Source organism: Tamandua tetradactyla, chromosome X (assembly GCF_023851605.1).
Source record: "Tamandua tetradactyla isolate mTamTet1 chromosome X, mTamTet1.pri, whole genome shotgun sequence".
Lineage (NCBI taxonomy): Eukaryota > Metazoa > Chordata > Mammalia > Pilosa > Myrmecophagidae > Tamandua > Tamandua tetradactyla.
In genome coordinates this window covers 134055601-134075862 of record NC_135353.1, presented here as the reverse complement: position 1 = coordinate 134075862, position 20262 = coordinate 134055601, and the positions used below count along the sequence as shown (strand labels likewise).

At 38.2% G+C, this 20262-nt stretch overlaps 1 protein-coding gene across 1 annotated transcript in view; it reads left to right on the top strand.

The window, feature by feature from the left end:
* TSPAN7 (tetraspanin 7) overlaps positions 1 to 6031 on the top strand; it is a 144466-nt gene extending 138435 nt beyond the window's left edge. The window contains exons 7-8 of the mRNA XM_077146447.1: positions 4705 to 4780; positions 5027 to 6031. Of these exons, the coding sequence (XP_077002562.1) occupies positions 4705 to 4773 (69 nt within the window). The 3' untranslated portion in view covers positions 4774 to 4780; positions 5027 to 6031. The remainder of the gene's footprint in view (positions 1 to 4704; positions 4781 to 5026) is intronic.
* Positions 6032 to 20262: the final 14231 nt, after the last annotated feature.

The window sequence follows — 20262 nt, the reverse complement described above, 5'->3', positions numbered from 1 at the left end:
TCTCCACAAATCCCTATTGCCTTTACCCTCTCAAGGAAAAGTCTATTTGTCTAGATTTAATGTATAGGCCCTGATACCCCTGCAAATTTATAGGAGGGAGTTGAGGTGTCTTTGATAGCGTACCTCTTCCTTGCCCCTATGGCAGCTAATCTTTCATTCAGAAGACTTGAGGAGGGGAGAAAACACAAACATGTCACTGCTCAACCCCCTAGAGACACTCATCATGGCCTGGAAGCCAAGTGCCGAGAGTGTGTTGGCCTGGACTCTTGTACTGCTCTATTTGTTACACTTCTTCCCACTTTGGTTTGGCCTTCTTCTGTGTTTGTGGTGGGATTAGGGGTGTAGGGTGAGCAGTGTGCCAATGGGTGTCCTCTGGTCCTCTGTACTTAGTACTTCTGTATCCAAAGGACACAGGCCCAGGAAGTTCCTAGTCTTAGAGCCAGTGAGGCTGGACTAATGTCCCACACCATGTTATAGTCCTAAGTGGGGACTGGAGAGCTATTTTCCAGAAGGAGAGGGATGAAAGGCCCTCTTTGGGCTGGGGCTGGGCAGCCACTGTAGAGTCAGTATTCTAATTCTGACCTCCTTACCTTTTGTACTGTATTAAACATTTAGGCCTTGAGTCCAAAGATCACGATTGTTTCTGCCTCAGGTGGCACCTAACGGAAACTTATTTTGTGCTTTTATAATAAAAGGCTTTGATTCTGTGGAATTGGGAAGAAAAGGGTACTCATTAGAAAAATATATCTCCTACCCCTACCTGTCCATCCTCAGCTACTCTCCCCTGTATGGCCTCACCCAGGGCCCACAGGCTGCTGGGATGATTCATTATGGGTCAGTAATTCCTTTCTGGACCCTTGAGGTGACTTGTTTACCTTTTCTGTGTAGAGGGCAAGACAAAGCTGTTGATAGCTTTGATGACAGATGGCCAAGTAAGGCTAACAGAACTGTCTCCTTATTCTATTGTTGGGGCCTCAGAAGATCACCAACAGCATATATGCAGTTTTATTTCAAACCAGGATTCCTTGGCACTTTCCCAAGACCTGGAAATTTTATTTAGTTTCCCAGTTAAGTCATTAACATAAAATCTACACGTTATAAGGATCTAGAGTTTTTCACTGGTTGCTTGTCACTTTCTTATTGAGGAAGTCACATTTCCAGTTCTGTTTGCTGTCTTCTCTCTGTCCGTCAGGGGTCAGGCCATGTTTGCCTCCTGTGGTGATGGCAGAAGAAGGCGCCCTTGCCCTCTCACCTTTCACATCTTTGTCTTTGCTGGCATCCACCCTCCTCACTTTTGCCCTTCTCTCCCACCTCTTGGGAGTCGGGCCTGTTACTGCTTATTTGCACTGCTGCAGTGATGCAATTCACGTTAACAGAGCTTTATGTTGTGCAAACCCTTCAACTTTCTATGTGAAGTGTCTCAAGAAAGCCTGAAGTCAGCCTTTCATATGAAGAGTGCCTACCTCCCCTGCCTCCTTTGCTGGCTTCTCAGTTTGTACAGCAGCACAATTTCCCAGAGGTTAAGTGGAAAATAGTATTGACAAGGCAGAAAGTGGTAAATATAAACTGTTACCCTCCAAAAATAAGATGAAAGCTAATTACAAAGTTTTAGTCAACCAAATATAAATAATTTGATGTAAAACTCCCAAGGATGTGTAGGATTAGGCATTTCATTAGCCACAGGAAGGACAAATGGTAATTCTGGGGTATCTGTCCTGAGGCGTTTTCTACATACATTTCCTCTTCCTGTCTTCCTCCTGTGTTTAAACAAAACTTTATTAAAATGCCTGCAGATTGCAGCCTGAAAACACCTCAGCAGTGTGTTTCTGACAGGTCATCAGCAATCCCACAGAGCACGGCCTCTCCTCTTTCAGATGGGTTTAGCATATATTTAATCTAATGAAGGTTTAATGTAAATAAACATGAATTTTCCTAACTACAAATTAATTGGGTCTAGAGGTGGGCAAATAGTGTGTCCTGATACAGACTGAGGGAGAGGCCTTATCTTTAAGCTGAACAAACTTTCCGTTTATGTAGCTGCAAATAATCTGGTAATAACTGGATTAAATATGGGATGCTCCCCCCCTCCCCCTTTCCCCTAACTGGGTGCTTATGGAAGTGAGGGATCATAGTTTTTTCTCAAATATGAAGCAAATTTGAGATTAGAAACCCTGTGAATAACTCTATCATATCCCAAGTCCTAGCTTTTCTTGCACTACAGTTAACCACAGCAAAAGCTGATTTATGTAAAATACTCTTTTCACGTATGTTACATGTGCTTCAGTTCACAACACTTAATAGGAAAATAAAATTTTTGCTAGATCTTAAAATTTAAAGAAAATGAAACAAAATGTCTTCTTCTGGGAGTGAACAAAAGAAGGTATGGTCATGCCTTGGGAATACAAAATAGAAGTTTAAAACCAAATACCATTTTTCCCTATATTTTTAAAGTTATTGTTTCTGTGAAAAAATAAACATGTCCAATGCTCAAGAACATTACAGGTCCTCATTTGCAACTCACCCCATGGACTGTCAGTGCCTTCTTGATCATTGGAAATAGAGTCATTAGTGTTTTTGAGCCTAATTGGAGTAGAGAACCAATTGCAAGAACCCCAGAACCAATTCAGAAAGCCCATTTTTAAGATTCTGTTTCTCAAGAACCACTCCCAGTATCAAAACTGTATTTCGAGTGTAATAGTTTGAAGCTGTATATACCCCAGAAAAGATCATGTTCATAACGCTAATCCATTACTGTAGGTATGGACCCATTATAAGTAGGATCTTTGAATGAGTAGGATTTTAGCTTCAGTTGAGATGGGACCCATCTCATTCAGGGTCTTGCACAGGGATATGATAATGATTAAATACCTCAATATATCTGAATGTGTTATATATCTCTAATAATGCTTATTTGTTCTGGCTGCCTGCTTTGTGAAAGTATCAAGTGTGTTCTGATGTCATTACGGTCTTTTAAAAAGGGGCAGTTCTAATAAAAAGGGGACAAGCTATAAGATTCAAAGTCCATGCACTCATGGGGGAGATTTTTGTTTCTCATTTGGCACAATATTCTGGAGGTTACAGCTATGGTTCCTTTGGCCATTTGGAAACGATTGTGGGCTACTCTGCATTTTGCATCACCAAAATGATACTGACCAGGGCAGTGCAACTGTGGCTCAGTGGCAGAATTCTTGCCTGCCATGCTGGAGACCTGGGTTCAATCCCTGGTTGTCTGCCCAAGCAAAAAAACAAAACAAAAAAAAATGATATTGGCCATAGCTTTGATAGGAGATAGGGTGAGTCCAGTAAGGTGATGATTTTCCCTTACCTGACCTGATTTACAGTTTGCATATTTTATAGCACAATTTTAATTTTAAGAAGGGAGATAACAATCATGGATTTTACCATGATACTTAGCCAATTGGACTCGAACCAGCGTCAGCTGAGAGCCAGGCAATCAGAGTTCAGATCTTGCCTTGAATAAGATAAAAGTAACTAAGTGGCCTAGATGCAGGGTTCTCTCCCCAGAAGAGTTTGTTAAAACACCAGTTACTGAACTCCCCCACACCCAAGTTTCTGATCCAGAAGGTCTGGAATGGGGCCTGAGAATTTACATTTCTAATAAGTTCCCAAGTGATGCTGCTGCTACTGGTTCTGAGACCATACTTGGAGTGACAGTGTACCAGGTAATCTCTAAAGGTCATTCCCATCTCTTTTATCCAACAAAATATGTCCAGTTGATTAAGAAGAAGAGATGACATTGGTTGAGAGGAGCTGTAGTCTTCCAGGCTCAAGTATACAGTTGGACTTCAGCCCAGAAGCTGACCCTCCAGATTCTGGGATGAGAGCTTTGGCTTCCATTTAGCAGAACAAGATTTGCTTAAGGCTGTCTTGATGGTATCACAACTGCTTTATCAGAGTCACCTATATAAATGGTTAAGTCAGGACACAAAGACAGGTAAAGGACTGGAGTCTTCTGAGGGGGTAGAGAGACTTGTTACTGGTTAATCTGGGACCCCTAAAGAACTAGATGGTTTGTTTCCCAGTGCCTGCCCATGCAAAAAATTAAAAAAAAAAATCCAGATGGGCCCTGGATGTAGAAGGGCCCAATTAGGCCTAAATGGCTTAGAGACAAAGATGAGTTCACCAAAGTCCCACTTTCCCCTTTCCCTTCCTACTTCTCACAAGCCATGACTTTCTTACATAACTGGTAAATTTACCTTGTCAAGAACAGCATCTTGTCTCAAGGCAAGAATTGTTTTGCTGTCAGCTTGGTATGGTTGGAGTACCATATGATGCTGAGGAATCTTCAGAATGCATATGCTTACGGCTTTGAATTATATTTTGCCCTTTTAGGTAATAGCTCACTAATTCTTTGTTATTTAATTTTTTTAATTACCCTCGTAATATAATAATATGAGCAGATTTTAAAACTACTTAAGTGTCAAAAAGTTGTTCTTAAATGGCCAGAGTTGAACTGGAGCTGGAGCTCCATGGGCTATTTCAGAACCTCCAGGTTTCCCTGCACCAGCAGTTATACTCCCTAATTCTTAGATCTTTTTCCCTAGGTTTGATCTTTTTCCCTACTGCACTATCCCCATTTCTAGTCAGAAACCCTTGCTTGTCAAAAGTTCCATCTAGGTGATCAAAGAAGAGTGTGGTTCAGTGACTTAAGATTCTCATTTTTATTTTTCTTTCTGGCAACAGTTGATTGGCATGCTGCTGGCCTGCTGTCTGTCCCGGTTCATCACGGCCAACCAGTATGAGATGGTGTAAAGAGAAGGTAAGTGGCAGTGAGGAGAGTTTAATTGCTTAGTATTCTCATTGGGGTATGTACCACATTTCAAACGGGCAGGACTGCTGCCTGGCCATTTAAGTACTGGTCTTGGTGGTACTTGCCCACATGCCAAAATCTCATTTCTTTGGTGCTGGGGAAGAGGTATGATCAATGTTATTGTGCAAGATATTCAGATACCTTCTTTTACTTCATTATTGGTGAATCACTGACATGTTTTAATTTCTTTCTTAGTCTTTCAAGAACGACGGAATAAGAGACCTGTTCTATAAAGGAACTTCAGCAATCTTTGAAAGACTTCCAAAGAATGTTAGAGCACAGTACATAATACACTTGCACCTGCACCCCTTTTACCCCACTCCACCCTACCCAGCGTGTAGCCCACACTCCCACATAGTCTCTGCTCCACCTTTCAGCCCACATCATGTGTAGCGTTCCATTTTGTGAAGCCCCATTGTGCCAGAGTGTAGCCAGGTCCCCCTGAAGCTAGTCCTAGTGGATCCCACTCCCGAGGCCCTGTGTGTGCCAGCTCCTCCATCTGTACTTGTCCAACTGCAGCTCATCCTAGGTGACTGGTCATTATACCATCACTGGCCCCATTGGGCCCTGCATGTAGTGTGGGAGGCTCCTGTTAGCCCTTTACCATGATCAATAAATGCCGCACACCTTTATGTAGTAGATAAGCAGACTATAGATATCTATTCTTTTGGCTTAGTCTCCTTTGCTTTGGTTTTCCGTTTACTAAGATAAGACTCTTTACTACCTTCTTCACACTGCCCAGGACATATAAAGAAATACATCAGTAATTGACCCTGAGGAGACAAAAGCATGAAGGCAGTTGTTGTTGAGCTTATGTGGCCTCCTTGCTTGTTACTGTTACATGCCTGGGTATGTACAGATGGTTTAGTCCACCTTTGCCTTGCAATTGAAACCTTTATAATCCTATTATCAAGCTGTTGTTGCTTCCTGTGAAGGTAATAATATTGCTTTTGTTTTTCCCCAATTAATTGCTATTGTGTTATTTCAGTTCTTCTTTCCTTGTATTTTCTTGCATTGACACTACATACATTGAGGACCTCATCAGGTCAATATAAAAATGAATGTGAGGGGAGAATAAAAGTCAAAATACCTTAAAAAAGAACTTTAAAAATAATGCCTCTGTCTAGCATGCCAACAGGAATGCATTGATATTGTGAACATTTGTGATATATGTATTAATAAATAGAGCCATTACAAATTTCTGTGTTCTGATTTTGTTCTTCGGATATTGTGTAATTTTTACAAAACAAATTTCTCTTGCATTTAGTTCCACAAGGGATTGTTGTCAAACTGCCATACATGCTGACATACCTCTTCACACATGCTCCCATCCCAGCCCCACCAAAATGGCAGGGTGAATGCCAAAGGATTGGATTTTTTTTATGTTGGCCACTTCAGAAACTTGAATCATTTATCATGAGCAGGATGTATTTTTGGATACAGAAATAGAGCCTTCATATTATCTTAGGCCTTTGGCCTAAAATCCTTGGAGTAGGTACAAAGATTTCAGCAGAAATTTCAAAAGATTGGATCTCATAAAAAAAGGAAATGGGCACCTATTCTTTTCTTCCTCAGTTCTAATAAGCATATATTCTTCCTTTCCCTATTTCTTTCCTGGATTGACTAAACTCAATCTACAGAAGAGGCAACATCATACAACTCAGTCATCCCAATGTCCCATTGTGCTTAAAGTATGGAACACTTACATTTTATCTAAAGAGCATTTAACATTATATTATCTGTAATCTAATGTTTTTCCTTCGTATTCAATCATCAAAAAAATAGAATAATAAAAGCAAAAATTGATCTTTGGTTCCCAAACAAGTTAACCTAAAAAGCTGCCTCTTCTCTGTAGACCACCCTGTAATTAGAATGGAAATGACTTTCTAACTATCCATATTTATTAGTCTGAACTGCATGGAGTAAAACATAAGAGACTTCCAAAGTGTACTGCCTCAAACCTTTGGATGGTCCCTCTTCCAAAGGTCAGCATTTTTAGAGAATTGAGGCAAGCTCTTTTATGGAAACATGTAGCTCAAAACTTTTCAGTTTCATTTTTAAAATTCTGGGTGTTTGGATTTTTTTTTTTTGCTGTATTGAAATGAAGCTTTTTTTTTATCTCATGATTAGAACCCCATCCATGGTTTACCTTTTTTGGCAAGTATGCGTTTATTGGTACATTTTGGTAAGGAATCTATACACTTTCTAAATTAAATTCAGACCTCACCATTGCATAATTTTAATGTGAAACATTTGGACCAAGGTTGATTTTACCATGAAACTATAAGGTATTCATGTCTCAACTTTGAATGACGTGTATAATATACATTCTTTTCTTAAAATATTTTTATGGAGAAATCTTCACACACATACAGTCCAACCCTATTATACAATCAGTAGCTCACAATATCATCACATAATTGTGTATTCATCACCATGATCATCTTTAGAATATTTGCACCACTCCAGAAAAAGAAACAAAAAGGAAAAACTTCATACATCCTCTACCCCTTATGCCCCCTCCAACATTGACCACAAGTATTTCAGTCTACCCAGTTTTTAGTCTTATCCCCCCTATTATTTATTTAATTTTTACTCATCTCTCCATACCCTGGATAAAAGGAGCATCAGACACAAGGTTTTCACAATCACATGGTCACATTGCAAACACTATATAGTTAATACAGTCTTCTTCAGGAATCAAGGCTACTGCAACATATTTCAACAGTTTCACGTACTTCCCTCTAGCCACTCCAATACACCATAACTAAAGAGGGATATCTATATAATGCATAAGAATAACCTCCAGGATAATCTCTCAACTCTGTTTTAAATTTCTCAGCCACTGAAACTTTATTTTGTCTCATTTCTTTCTTCCCCCTTTTGATCAAGCAGGCATTCTCCCATCTCATGATGCCAGGTCCCAGCTCATCCCCGAGATTTACGTCCCGTCTTGCCAGGGAGATATATACTCCTGGGAGTTATGTCCCATGTAGGGGGGAGGGCAGTGGGTTTACCTGCCAAGTTGGTTTAGAGAAAGGCCACATCTCAGCAACAAAAGAGGTTCTCTGGGGGTGATGCTTAGGCATAATTATAAGTAAATTTAGCTTCTCCTTTGCAGGAATAACCTTCACAGGGGTGAACCTCAACACTTGGGGGCTCAGCTTATTGAATTGGTTGTCCGCACTGCTTGTGAGAATATCAGGAATTCCCCAAATGGGGAAGTTTAATATTTCCTCCTTTCTCCCCAGTCCCTCAAGGGGACTTTGCAAATACTTTTTTATTCTCTGCCCAAATTACTCTGGGATATATTGGGACATCACACTAATCTGTAAAAACTATCAAGTTCTCATGCCCTATTCAAGATTGCATGTATTATACATTCTTTTTAAAATGAAGCTAAAAAGCCACAAATTGAAATGTCTTTTTTCTTTTGTTTTGAGTTGTAACATATGGCAAAGTGCATAAAATGTTAAGTATATAGCTTGAATTTTTACATGTGTATAAACAAGTATAACTACCACCCAGATAAAGATACAGAATATTTTCAGCACCCCTGTAGATTCCCTTATGCCCCTCTCAGTCAATAAACCTTCCGCTAAGAACATCTACAACTCTGAATTCTATCACTGCAGATTAGGTTTACCTGATCTTGGTCTTTATATAGATGGAATCATGCAGTACGGACTGTTTGATGTACCTTCATTCACTCAACATTCTGTCTGTGAGTGTCAGTCATGTAATACATGTAATCATAGCCTGTCTTCATTGCTGTATAGTATTAACACTGTATGACTCTAACACAATTTATTCATTCTGATAGACATTTTGGGTTGTTTACAGGTTTTGACTAGCATAGTTAAATCTGCTATGAACATTTGGCATATGCTTTTTGGTTGACATAAACAGAAGTGGAATTGCTGGGAAATAAGGAGTGTTTAGCTATAGAAGGTACTGCCTAACATTTTCAGAGTGGTTATACTAATTTACCCACCCACCAGCAATGTGAAAATGTCCTCACCAGCATTTGCTATTCTGTCTTTTTGTTTTACTATTATGTGGGTGTATAGTGATATCTCATTGTTTTAATTTGTCTTTCTCCTTATGGCTATTTCTATTGAGCACCTTTTCATATTCTCAGTGGCCATTGTTATATCTTCTTTTATATTTTGTATTTATTCAAATTCATTATCTTTATTGGTTTGTAGGAATTCTTTATATATTTTCAAAACAAGCCCTTATCTGAATATATATATATAATATTTTCCCCCAGTCTGTGACTTGCTCTTTCAAGTACAGTCAGTTCTTGATTAGCTACACTTCTGAGGAGAGGGGAAGGCAATGACAGATAATCAAAAATATCAAAATTCCTTTCTTCCTAGAAAGAGTAGTGTTTGATTCCTTAGTGCTTCCATTATTTGCCCATTGATTTTAGAAGTAGTTGTGCCTTTTAATTGTGTTGTATTTATTCTAATACAATTAGTTTTCATTTCCTAAATGTACAAAGATTTGGGGCTGGGAGGAGGAAATAATTGAAAAAAGCCACTGAAAAGTGTTGGGACAGTATAAGGAGCTTATTAGGATTAAAGTAATAGAAAACACACAAAAGATTTTACTCTTATTATTTGCACATATTTAATTGTCAGGGTTAAAAAAACCTCTGGACAGAACTTACCTTGAGTAGATATCTAATGTTATATAATCATAACCCCAGCCCAGAGACTGATTTGTTGAGGTTTGGCCTGGCCATTAAGATTGTTTGTTGAAAGCTCCCAAGGTGATTCTAATGATTAACGGGGGTGGGGTTGGATGGGCAGATCTTTCTCACTGTAAGGTTATCTTACTCTCCTTAATATGTTTGTTCCCACCCCATACTTTTCTTCTCATCTGCTCTGTTTGGCATGCCTTCTCCTAAGGAGTCTTCTTCGGTTTGCCAAAGCTGCCAGAATGCAATATACCAGAAATGGATTGGCTTTTACAAAGGGAATTTATTAAGTTACAATTCTAAGGCCATGGAAATGTCCAAATTAAGGCATCAACAAGAGGATACCATCACTGAAGAAAGGCCAATGGTATCCGGGGTTTCTCTGTTACATGGCAAGGCACATGGTGATTTCTGCTGGTCCTTTTCTCCTGGCTTCTGTTTCAGTGGCTGTCTCCAGAATGTCTCTGGGCATTTCTTTCTCTCAGTTTATACCAGGGTGTTTGCTTTCTGAGCTCTCTCTCTCTCTCCATGAGCTCTCTTAAAGGACTCCAGTAAGTGGATTAAGACCCACCTTGAATTGGGTGGGACATGTCTCCATGGAAGCAACCTAATCAAATGGTCCTACCCAAACAATAAGTTTGCCCCCGCAAGAATGGATTAGAAGAACATGGCTTTTCTGGGTTACATAGCAGTTTCAAACCACCAGTGTCCCATTTTCAAAAACTATCTTTTGGGCAGTGTGACCCTGGCTCAGTGACAGAATTCTCACCTGCCATGCAGAAGACCTGGGTTCAATCAATTCCTGGTGCCTGCCCATGCAAAAACAAACAAACAAACAAAAAACTATCACTTCTGTGAAGTTCTTCCTGATAACTCCAGTCCTAACAGATCATAACTCTTGTTCTCTGTGCCCCCACATTTTAAATAAATTATTTTCCAGAAAAAGTGTCCATTTCTTCTGCTTTTAAATTTATGAAGTTGCTCATAGTAACATCTTATTTTTGCTGTCTTAATGGCATCTGGTTTTGTTACCATTTTCATTTCTAATATTACTTGTTATTTCTCACTTTCTTTTTTTTTCATTGATGCCAAACTCTTGTCTATTTTATGTTTGTGCTGGTTTGAAAGGATTTATGTACCCTAGAAAAGCCATACTTTAATCCTAATCAAACTTGTGAGAACAATGGTTTCCTCTAATCCCTATCCAGTACCATAAATTGGAAGCTTGACTAGGTTATCTCCACAGAGATGCAACTCAATCAATTGTGGATATTACACTTGATTAGATGGAGATGTGTCTCCACCTATTCTACATGGGTCTCGATTAGTTTACTGAAATCCTACAAAAGAGGAGACATTTTGGAGAGAGTCCCTTTTTGAGAATGAGGAGAGAGCTACAGAACAATGACAAGAGAACCACAGAGTCCACCAGCCAGCTACTATTGGGGATGAAGAAGAACATCACTGGGGAGCTTCATGAAACAAGAAGCTGAACGAGAAAGCACATGCCTTTTCACTTGAGAGAGAAACCTTAAATGCCATTGGCCTTCTTGAACCAACGTATCTGTGTTAGTTAGATTCAGTTGTCAACTTGGCCAGGTGAGCATACCTAGTTCTGTTGCTGCAGCCACAAGCCAATGGTACGTGAACCTCATCTGTTGCTAATTACATCTGCAGTCGGCTAGGAGGCGTGTCTGCTGCAATGAGTGATGTTTGACTTAATTGGCTGGTGCTTAAATGAGAGAACGCAGTGTAGCACAGCCAAACAGCTCAGCATTCCTCATCTCAGCACTAGCAGCTCAGCCCAGGCCTTTGGAGATGCAGAAAGAAGTCACCCCGGGGAAAGTTGTTGGAACCCAGGGGCCTGGAGAGAAGACCAGCAGAGACCATCCTGTGCCTTCCACGTAAGAAAGAACCTCAGTGGAAAGTTAGCTGCCTTTCCTCTGAAGAACCAACAAAATAAATCCCCTTTTATTAAAAGCCAATCCGTCTCTGGTGTGTTGCATTCTGGCAGCTAGCAAACTAGAACAGTATCTTTCCCTGGATGCCTTAGATTGGACATTTCTATAGACTTTCTTTAACTGACCTTAGAACTGTAAACTTGCAGCTTATTAAATTCCCCTTTTTAAAAGCCATTCTGTTTCTGCTATACAATATATATTCTGGCAGCTAGCAAACTAGAACAATGTCTTTTCAAAGAATTAACATTTTAGTTTCTCTTCATTGTTTGTTTTCTATTTCATTAATTTCTGCTCTTCCTTCTACTTCTCTTGGGTTTGACCTAACTTTTTGTTGTGGATTCTTAAGCTCATTAATATTTTAAATTACAGTTTCTAATATGTTCATTAAAGGCTATAAATTCTCTTCTGATTGCTGCTTTAGCTGCATTTCAGTTTTGATTTGCAGTTTTTTATTGTCTTTCAGTTCTAGACATTTTGTAATTTCTATTAGGATTTATACTGTGAGCCATAAATTAGATATTGTTTTTAAAGATTCCAAAAGTATGGAGTTTGAGGCTGTCTTTCTGCTAAAAAAAAAAAAATACCTTGGTCTGTATGAAGGTTCTTTGTTGAGGCTTGCTTTGTGCCCTAGTATTTGGGCAGTTTTTGAAACTGTTCTGTATATGCTTTAAAAAGTGTGTCTTTCCTAATTGTTTGGTATAGGGTTAGAACAAGCATGAAAATATGTGTATATAGTAAAATATGTACATATTGTTCAAATAGTATATGTTGTAATGAATATTCTGTCTCCTTAATCTATCAGTTTCTGAAAATGATGCATTAAAATCTTCCAGATCGCTTTGTTTTTATATCTAATTGAAGTCTGATCTCTTTTTTGGTTACTTTAGCTGTTATTATATGTCGCAATGCTGACTTTCAGAGCTGCAGAACTCCAGCTTTGCATCTTAGATATCACAGAGGTACTCAAAGTTCCAGGGAAATACCAATTTATACACATATAACTCAGTGTCTCAGAGTCTGGAATTACACTTACAACTTCAGACTAAGTATGGCTGCTATAAGAGCTTACAATATAGGCTCTAATTTTCTTATACGTATTTTCTGAAAGAGACTATAGCATATATGTCCCCAAGGTTCATTCAGTTTGTTGTTTCTCTCACGTCATGCCTTTTTGTAGCCACACAGCATTGCATTATATATATATCAGTTCAACTTTTGGCTTCTTAATGATTGACCCTTCGGCCCCTCCATCCATTGGGCATCATGGATAATGTTCAAAATAAACAAACCATGTATTGCAGTCTCCTCACTTCATTGTACAATCATCAGCACTCTCAATTTTAGACAATTTTCATTAGTCCAAAGAGACAAAGAACCAATAAACACAACCTGACCAAATATCAAGTGAAAACCTCCTCTAATGTCTTGTCCCTCACCCCCAATTACTTATCCCTGGTATTGCTGTGGTATTGTTGCTGTCTTCTTGTTAACTATGGGCCATAGAATGCAATATTTTTCCCCTATACCCCTCTATTGTTGACTCTTTGTATAAAATTACCCCTTTGAAGGAGTTCATGCGAGAACTTACTTATAATTGTAGTTAATCAATGGGATACATGGCAGTCTACATCCCCTTTCAATCATATTCACCTTCAATATGGCAATGTTACTTATAGCCCCACTAATTAGCTACCATCACTTCTATCCATTTCCTTACATTTAAGTTGAACCTCGTTGGGTAATCTTTCCCCCATCTCTAGTTTTTATGTACCTCTAGCTCCCCTATATTCAACAGTGTAAACCTTTGATATTACTTTCACCCAAGTCATAATAGTGAAATCATACAGCATTTATCCTTTTGTGTCTGACTTATTTTACTCAGCATTATGTCCTCAAGGTTCAACCATGTTGTCATATACTTCAGGACCTCATTTTGTCTTACTGCTACATAATATTTCATCCTATGTATATACCACATTTTGTTTATCTGCTGATAGACCCTTGGATTGTTTCCATGTTTTGGCAATTGTGACTAGTGCCACTATGAACATTGGTGTGCAAATGTCTGTTCGTATCAATGCTTTCAGCTCTTTTGGGTATATACTAAGTATTGGTATTGCTGGGTCATAGGGCAACCAATGTTTAGTTTTCTGAGGACCCGCCAAACTGTCTTCCGCAGCGGCTGTACCATTATACATTCCCACCAGCAGTGAATAAGTGTTCCAATTTCTCCACATCCTTTCCAACATTTGTAGTTTTCTGTTTGTTTAATAGCAGCCATTCTTATAGGTATGAGATGATATCTTATTGTAGTCTTGATTTGCAGTTCCTTTATAGCTAATGAAGATGAGCATCTCTTCATGTGCCTTTGAGCCATTTGTATTTGCTCTTCAGAAAAATGTCTATTCATATCTTTAGCCCATTTTATAATTAGGTTGTTTGTTCTTTTGTTGTTGAGCTGTATAATTTCTTCGTGTACACAGGATATCAAACCTTTATCCAATATGTGGTTTCCAAATATTTTCTCCCCTTGAGTTGGCTACCTTTTCACCTTTCTGACAAAGTCCTTTGAGGCACAGAAGGTTTTGATTTTAAGGAGTTCCCATTTATCAATTTTTTGTTCATTGCTGGTGTTTCAGGTGTAAAGTTTAAAAAGCTATCTCCTATTACTAGGTCTTGATGATGTTTCTTCTAGGAGTATTAAGGTACTGGCTGTTATAGTGAGGTCTTTAATCCATTTTGAATTAATTTTGTATAGGGTGTAAGGTAGGGGTCCTCTTTCATTCATTTGACTATTGATACCCAGTTTTCCCCAGCCCACTTATGGAAAAGATTGTTCTGTCTCAGTTTGGTGGATTTAGGGACCTTTTCAAAAATCAATTGACCATAGCTTTGGTGGTCTCTCTCTTTACTCTCAATTAGATTGCGTTGGTCAATACTTCTTTGTGCCAGTTCCATGCTGTTTTGACCACTGTGGTTTTATAGTAAGCTTCAAAGTCAGGAAGTCTTAGTCCTTCCACTTCACTCTTCTTTTCTAGGACATCTTTAGGTATTTGAGGTCTCTTTCACTTCCAAACAAATTTGATAATTAGCTTTTCCAAGTCTTAAGAGTATGTAGGTTGTTGCAATTTTTACTGGTATTGCATTGAATCTGTACACAAATTTGGGTAAAGTTGACAGCTTAATGATATTCAAGCCTCCTATCCATGAGTGTGGGATGTCTTTCCATCTATTTAGGTCTTCTTTGATTTCTTTTAGCAATGTTTTATAGTTTTCTGTGTACAAGTCCATGACATCCCTGGTTAAGCTCATTCCTAGATAATTGATTCTTTTGGTTGCTATTTTGAATGGAATTTTTTCTTTCATTGTCTCTTCATTTAGGTCATTATTTGTGTATAGAAACATTACTGGTTTCTATACGTTAATCTTGTATCCCACCTCTTTGCTGAATTTGTCTATTAGCTCAGGTAGCGTTGTTGTAGATTTCTCAGGGTTTTCCAAGTATAGGCTCATGTCATCTGCAAATAATGAAAGTTTTACTTCTTCCTTTCCTACTTGGATGCCTTTTATTTCTTTCTCCTGTCTGACTGCTCTTAACCAAGATTTCTAGTACAATATTGAATAACAGTGATGACAATGGGCATCTTTGTCTAGTTCCCAATCTTAGGGGAAATGCTTTCAATCACTCACCAATAAGTATGATGCTGGCTATGGGTTTTTCACATGTGCCCTTTATGATAATGAGGAAATTATCTTCTATTCCTACCTTTCAAAGTGGTTTTATCAGAAAAGGATGCTGAATTTTGTTAAATGCTTTTTCAGCAACAATTGGTATAATCATATGATTTTTTCCTTTTGATTTGTTAATGAGCTGTATTACATTGATTGATTTTCTTATGTTGAACCATCCTTGCACTTCTGGTATAAATCCTACCTGGTCACGATGTATAATTCTTTTAATGTGTCATTGGATTTGCTTTGCTAGTATTTTGTTGAGAATTTTTACATCTATGTTGTGCTGGTTTGAAAGGATGTATGTCCCCTAGAAAAGCCATGTTTTAATCAAAATCCCATGCCTTAATCAGATCTTCTCCTTGGATGATGTGATTTAGTCAAGAGTGGTTGTTAAGCTGGATTAGGTGAAGACATGTCTCCACCCATTTGGGTGGGTCTTGATAAGTTTCTGGAGTCCTATAAAAGAGGAAAACATTTTGGAGAATGGAGGAGATTTGGAGAGAGCAGAGAATGCTGCAGCACCACGAAGCAGAGAGTCCACGAGCCAGTGATCTTTGGCAATGAAGAAGGAAAATGCCTCCCAGGGGGCTTCACGAAACCAGAAGCCAGGAGAGAAAGCTAGCAGATGATGCCATGTTCGCCATGTGCCCTTCCAGCTGAGAGAGAAGCCCTGACTGTGTTCACCATGTGCCTTCTCACTTGAGAGAGAAACCCTGAACTTCATCAGCATTCTTGAACCAAGGTATCTTTCCCTGGATGGATGCCTTTGATTGGACATTTCTATAGGCTTGTTTTAATTAGGACATTTTCTTGGCTTTAGAACTGTAAACTAGCAACTTATTACATTCCCTTTTCTAAAAGCCATTCCATTTCTGGTATATTGCATTCCGGCAGCTAGCAAACTCATCTCTCTCATTAGAGAGATTGGTATGTAGTTTTCCTTTCTTGTAGCATCTTTATCCAGTTTTGGTATTCGAGTGATGCTCACTTCATAAAATGAGTTAGGTAGCATTACTTCTTCCTCAGTTTTTTGGAAGAGTTTGAGCAGGACTGCTGTTACTTCTTTTTGGAATGTTTGATAAAATTCCCCTGTGAAGCTATGCAGCGCTGGGATTTTCTTTCTTTCTTTCTTTCTTTCTTAACTTTTTTTATTGTGAAAAATAACATATATACAAAAAAGCAATAAATTTCCAAGTACATTTTAACAAGTAGTTATACAACAGATTTTAAATTTTGGTATGGGTTACAATTCCATGATTTTTCACTTTTTTCTTCTGGCTGCTCTAATACACTGGAGATGAAAAGAAATAATATATTGATTCAGCACTCATATTCACTTGTTAAATCTTATCTTCTCCCTTATATGCTTCCTTTTCTTTTTTTTTCTTTTTTGTGAAAAATAACATATATATAAAAAGGCAATAAATTTCAAAGTACATTGCAACAATTAGTTGTGGAACAGATTTCAGAGTTTGGTATGGATTACAATTCCATAATTTTAGGTTTTTATTTCTGCCTGCTCTAAGTTACTGGAGACTAAAACAAATATCAATATACTGATTCAGCACTCATACTCATTTGTTAAACCCGATCTTCTCTGTATAACTCCACAGTCATCTTTGATCTTTCTCTTACTCTTTAGGGGTATTTGGGCTATGCCATTCTAACTTTTTCATTGGAAGGGGCAGTTGATAATATGGGGTAGAATGGATGGAACTAGTTGATGTTCTGGAAAGGCTGGCTGCTCTGCATTTCAGGACTCATTTGATCCAGGGACCCATCTGAAGGTTGTAGGTTTCTGGAAAGTTACCCTAGTGCCAGGAAGCTTTGTAGAATCTTATATAATGCCCTAGGTGTTCTTTAGGATTGGCAGGAATGGTTTTGGTTGGGGGTTGGCAAGTTATGATAGTAGCAATGTCTAACTGAAGCTTGCGTAAGAGTGACCTGGACTTTTCTTTGTAGGAAAATTTTTGATAACTCATTGAATCTCTTTACCTGTGATTGGTTTGTTGAGATCTATTTCTTCCCAAGTAGGCGCTGGTAGGAATTTGCCCATTTCATCTAAGTTGTCTAGTTTGTTGGCATACAGTTGTTCATAGTATTCTCTTATGATTTTTAAAATTTTTTCAAGATCCATGGTAATGACTCGCCTCTCATTTATGGTTTTGTGTAGTTGTGTCCTCTCTTTTTTTTCTTTGTCAGCCTAGCTAGAGTCCATTGATTTTATTGATTTTCTCAAAGGACCAACTTTTGGATTTGTTGCTTCTTTCTTGTGTTTTCTGTCTCTTTTCCAGTTCATTTATGTCTGCTTTAATGTTTGTTATTTCTCTTCATCTATTTGCTTTTACAGTTAGTTTGCTGTTCTTTCTCTAATTTCTCCAGGTGAGCAGTTAAGTCCTTGATTTTTTGTTCTTTCTTGTTTTCAATAAATTTCCCTGTCAGCACTGCCTTTGTCACATCCCATAAATTCTGATATGTTGTATTCTCATTTTCATTCCTCTCTGGATATTTACTAATTTTTCTACCAATTTCTTCTTTGACTCACTGATGATTTAAGAGTCTATTGTTTAATCTCCATATATTTGTCAAAGTTCTGGTTCTTTGGTGATTAGTAATTTCTAGCTTCATTCTGTTGTGGTCAGAGAAAGTGCTTTGGATAATTTCTATCTTATTAAATTTATAAAGACCTGTTTTGTGTCCCAGCATATGATCTATACTGGAAAATGTTCCATGAAAATGAAAGAAGTATGTATATCCTGGTGTTTTGGGGTGTAATGACCTATATATGTCTGTTAGTTCTAATTCATTTATCACATTGTTTAAGTTCTCATTTCTTTGTTGATCTTCTGTCTGGTTGTTCTTTCTATAGTGGAGAGTGGTGTATTGAAGTTTCCCACTATTTTTGTAAAAACATCTATAGCGCCCTTCATTTTTGCCAATGTTTACTTTATGTATTTTGGAGCTCCTTGATTGGAAGCATAAACATTTATGATTATTATTTCTCCTTGGTGAATTGTTCCTTTTATTAATGTGTAGTGCCCTTCTTTGTCTCTTTTGATGACTTTACATTTAAAGTATTTTATCTGATATTACTATAGTCACTCCTGCTTTTCTTTAGGTTACAACGTCCATAGAAGATCTTTTCCCATCCTTTCACTTTCAATCTATTTGTGTCCTTGGGTCTAAGATGCATCTCTTGCAGACGGCATATAGGTAGATCATATTTTTCGATCTATTTTGCCAATCTGTATCTTTTAATTGGTGAGTTTAATCTGTTAATGTTCAAAATTATTACTGTAAAAGCAGTTCTTGAATCTAGCATCTTACCCTTTAGTTTTTATTTGTCAGATCTATATTTTATTTTCTCTCTCTCTCTTTTTATCCTTTAAATTAAACTTACTGGTACTCTTCCATTCTGTGCCCTCCTCTAGACCTCCCACTCCTGTCTTTTTTCTTCAGCTGAGAAGACTCCCTTTAGTATTTCTTGTAGAGCAGGTCTTTTGTTGACTGGTTATCTCAGTTTTTGTTTTAATTTCAAGATTTTAATCTCTCCCTCACTTTTGAAAGACAAATTGTACCGAATTCTTGGCTTGAAGCCTTTCTCATTCAGGATCTTATATATCATACCACTGCCTTCTTGCCTCCAGCTGCCTGTTGAGTAGTCTGAATTGTCTTATGTGGTTTCCCTTGTATGTAATAGATCACTTTTCTCATGCTGTTTTCAGGACTTTCTGCTTCTCTTTAACATTTTACAGTCTGATTAGTATGTCTCTTAGAGTAGGTCTATTTGGATTTATTCTGTTTGGTGTTCTTTGGGCCTCTTTGATCTTCATATTATAAGATTTGGCAAGTTTTCTCTGATTATATGTTCAACTAATCTTCCCAGCCCTTTACTCTTCTCCTTCTGGGACACCAGTCATTCTTATATTTGTATGTCTTTTGTTGTCTATCATTTTCCTGTGACCCAGCTCCATTTTTTCCATCTTTCCTGCAGTTTTTTTTTTGTGTGTGTGCTCTAGTTCAATTGTTCTTCCAGTTCTTCAAATCTGCTATTGTGTGTCTGTAGGATATTTCTAATTTGTTCTACAGTATTTTTCATCTTTTTGAGATCTGCTATTGTTCTATTTAATCTTTTGAATTCTTCTTTATGGTCTTCTTGATATCCTTTATTTCTTTATAAATATCCTTGAGTAATTGTTCCATATTCTTTGTCCCTCTGGTGTTTTGATTTGGTTATTTAGCTGGGCCATTTCTGCCTGGATATCCTTGTGCTTTATGCTTTTCTATTGTGTTTGGGACATTTGATTATCTTAATAAATTTATTTTGCAAGTTATTTCCTTCACTTGTCTTAAGTTTTGTATTTAATTGGGTTTGCACTGAAGGTCCCCTTTTGCACTTGGTTTGTCAGTAATTCCCTGGCAAAACAAGGCCTAAATTGCATGTAGGGGATGCAGTTCTACTTGAGGCTCTTTTAAAAGCTAGGCAGGGGTACACAGGTGGTTCAGTGGCAGAATGCCTGCCCACCATGTGGGAGACCCAGGCTCAACTCCCACCCCATGCACCCCCCCCAAAAAAGAACAAAAATCACCTCAGCAATAGTAGGCCTTGAAGCCAGAAGGAGATACCCCAAAATATATTGAGAATGAATGGTGACTGGTGTCCACAGAAGAGAAAGAAAAAAATAGAAGTAAAAACTTTTTGAAAATGTAAAAATGAAAAGTAAAAAATAATTTAATTTGAAATTAAAACAAAAAAATCAAACATCAGCAGATAAGGAGTTTGCCAGACTGCACTTACCACTTCTTCCCATAAGATAGTGTGCTTGAGCACCTCCCCCCAGGCCTATTTCTCCCTGAAAGGAGCAGCTGGCTGCCAGCTAGGCAAGATGTCATATGTGGCAGGGAGACCAGTGTGCAGGGCAGGGTAGCTGATCACAATGCATGGCAGGGCAGTTGACCACAGCACGTGGTGCTTGGTGATCTGCCAGCCACAGCTCTTGATTGGATGGCCACTTGCAATGCCTGGCAGA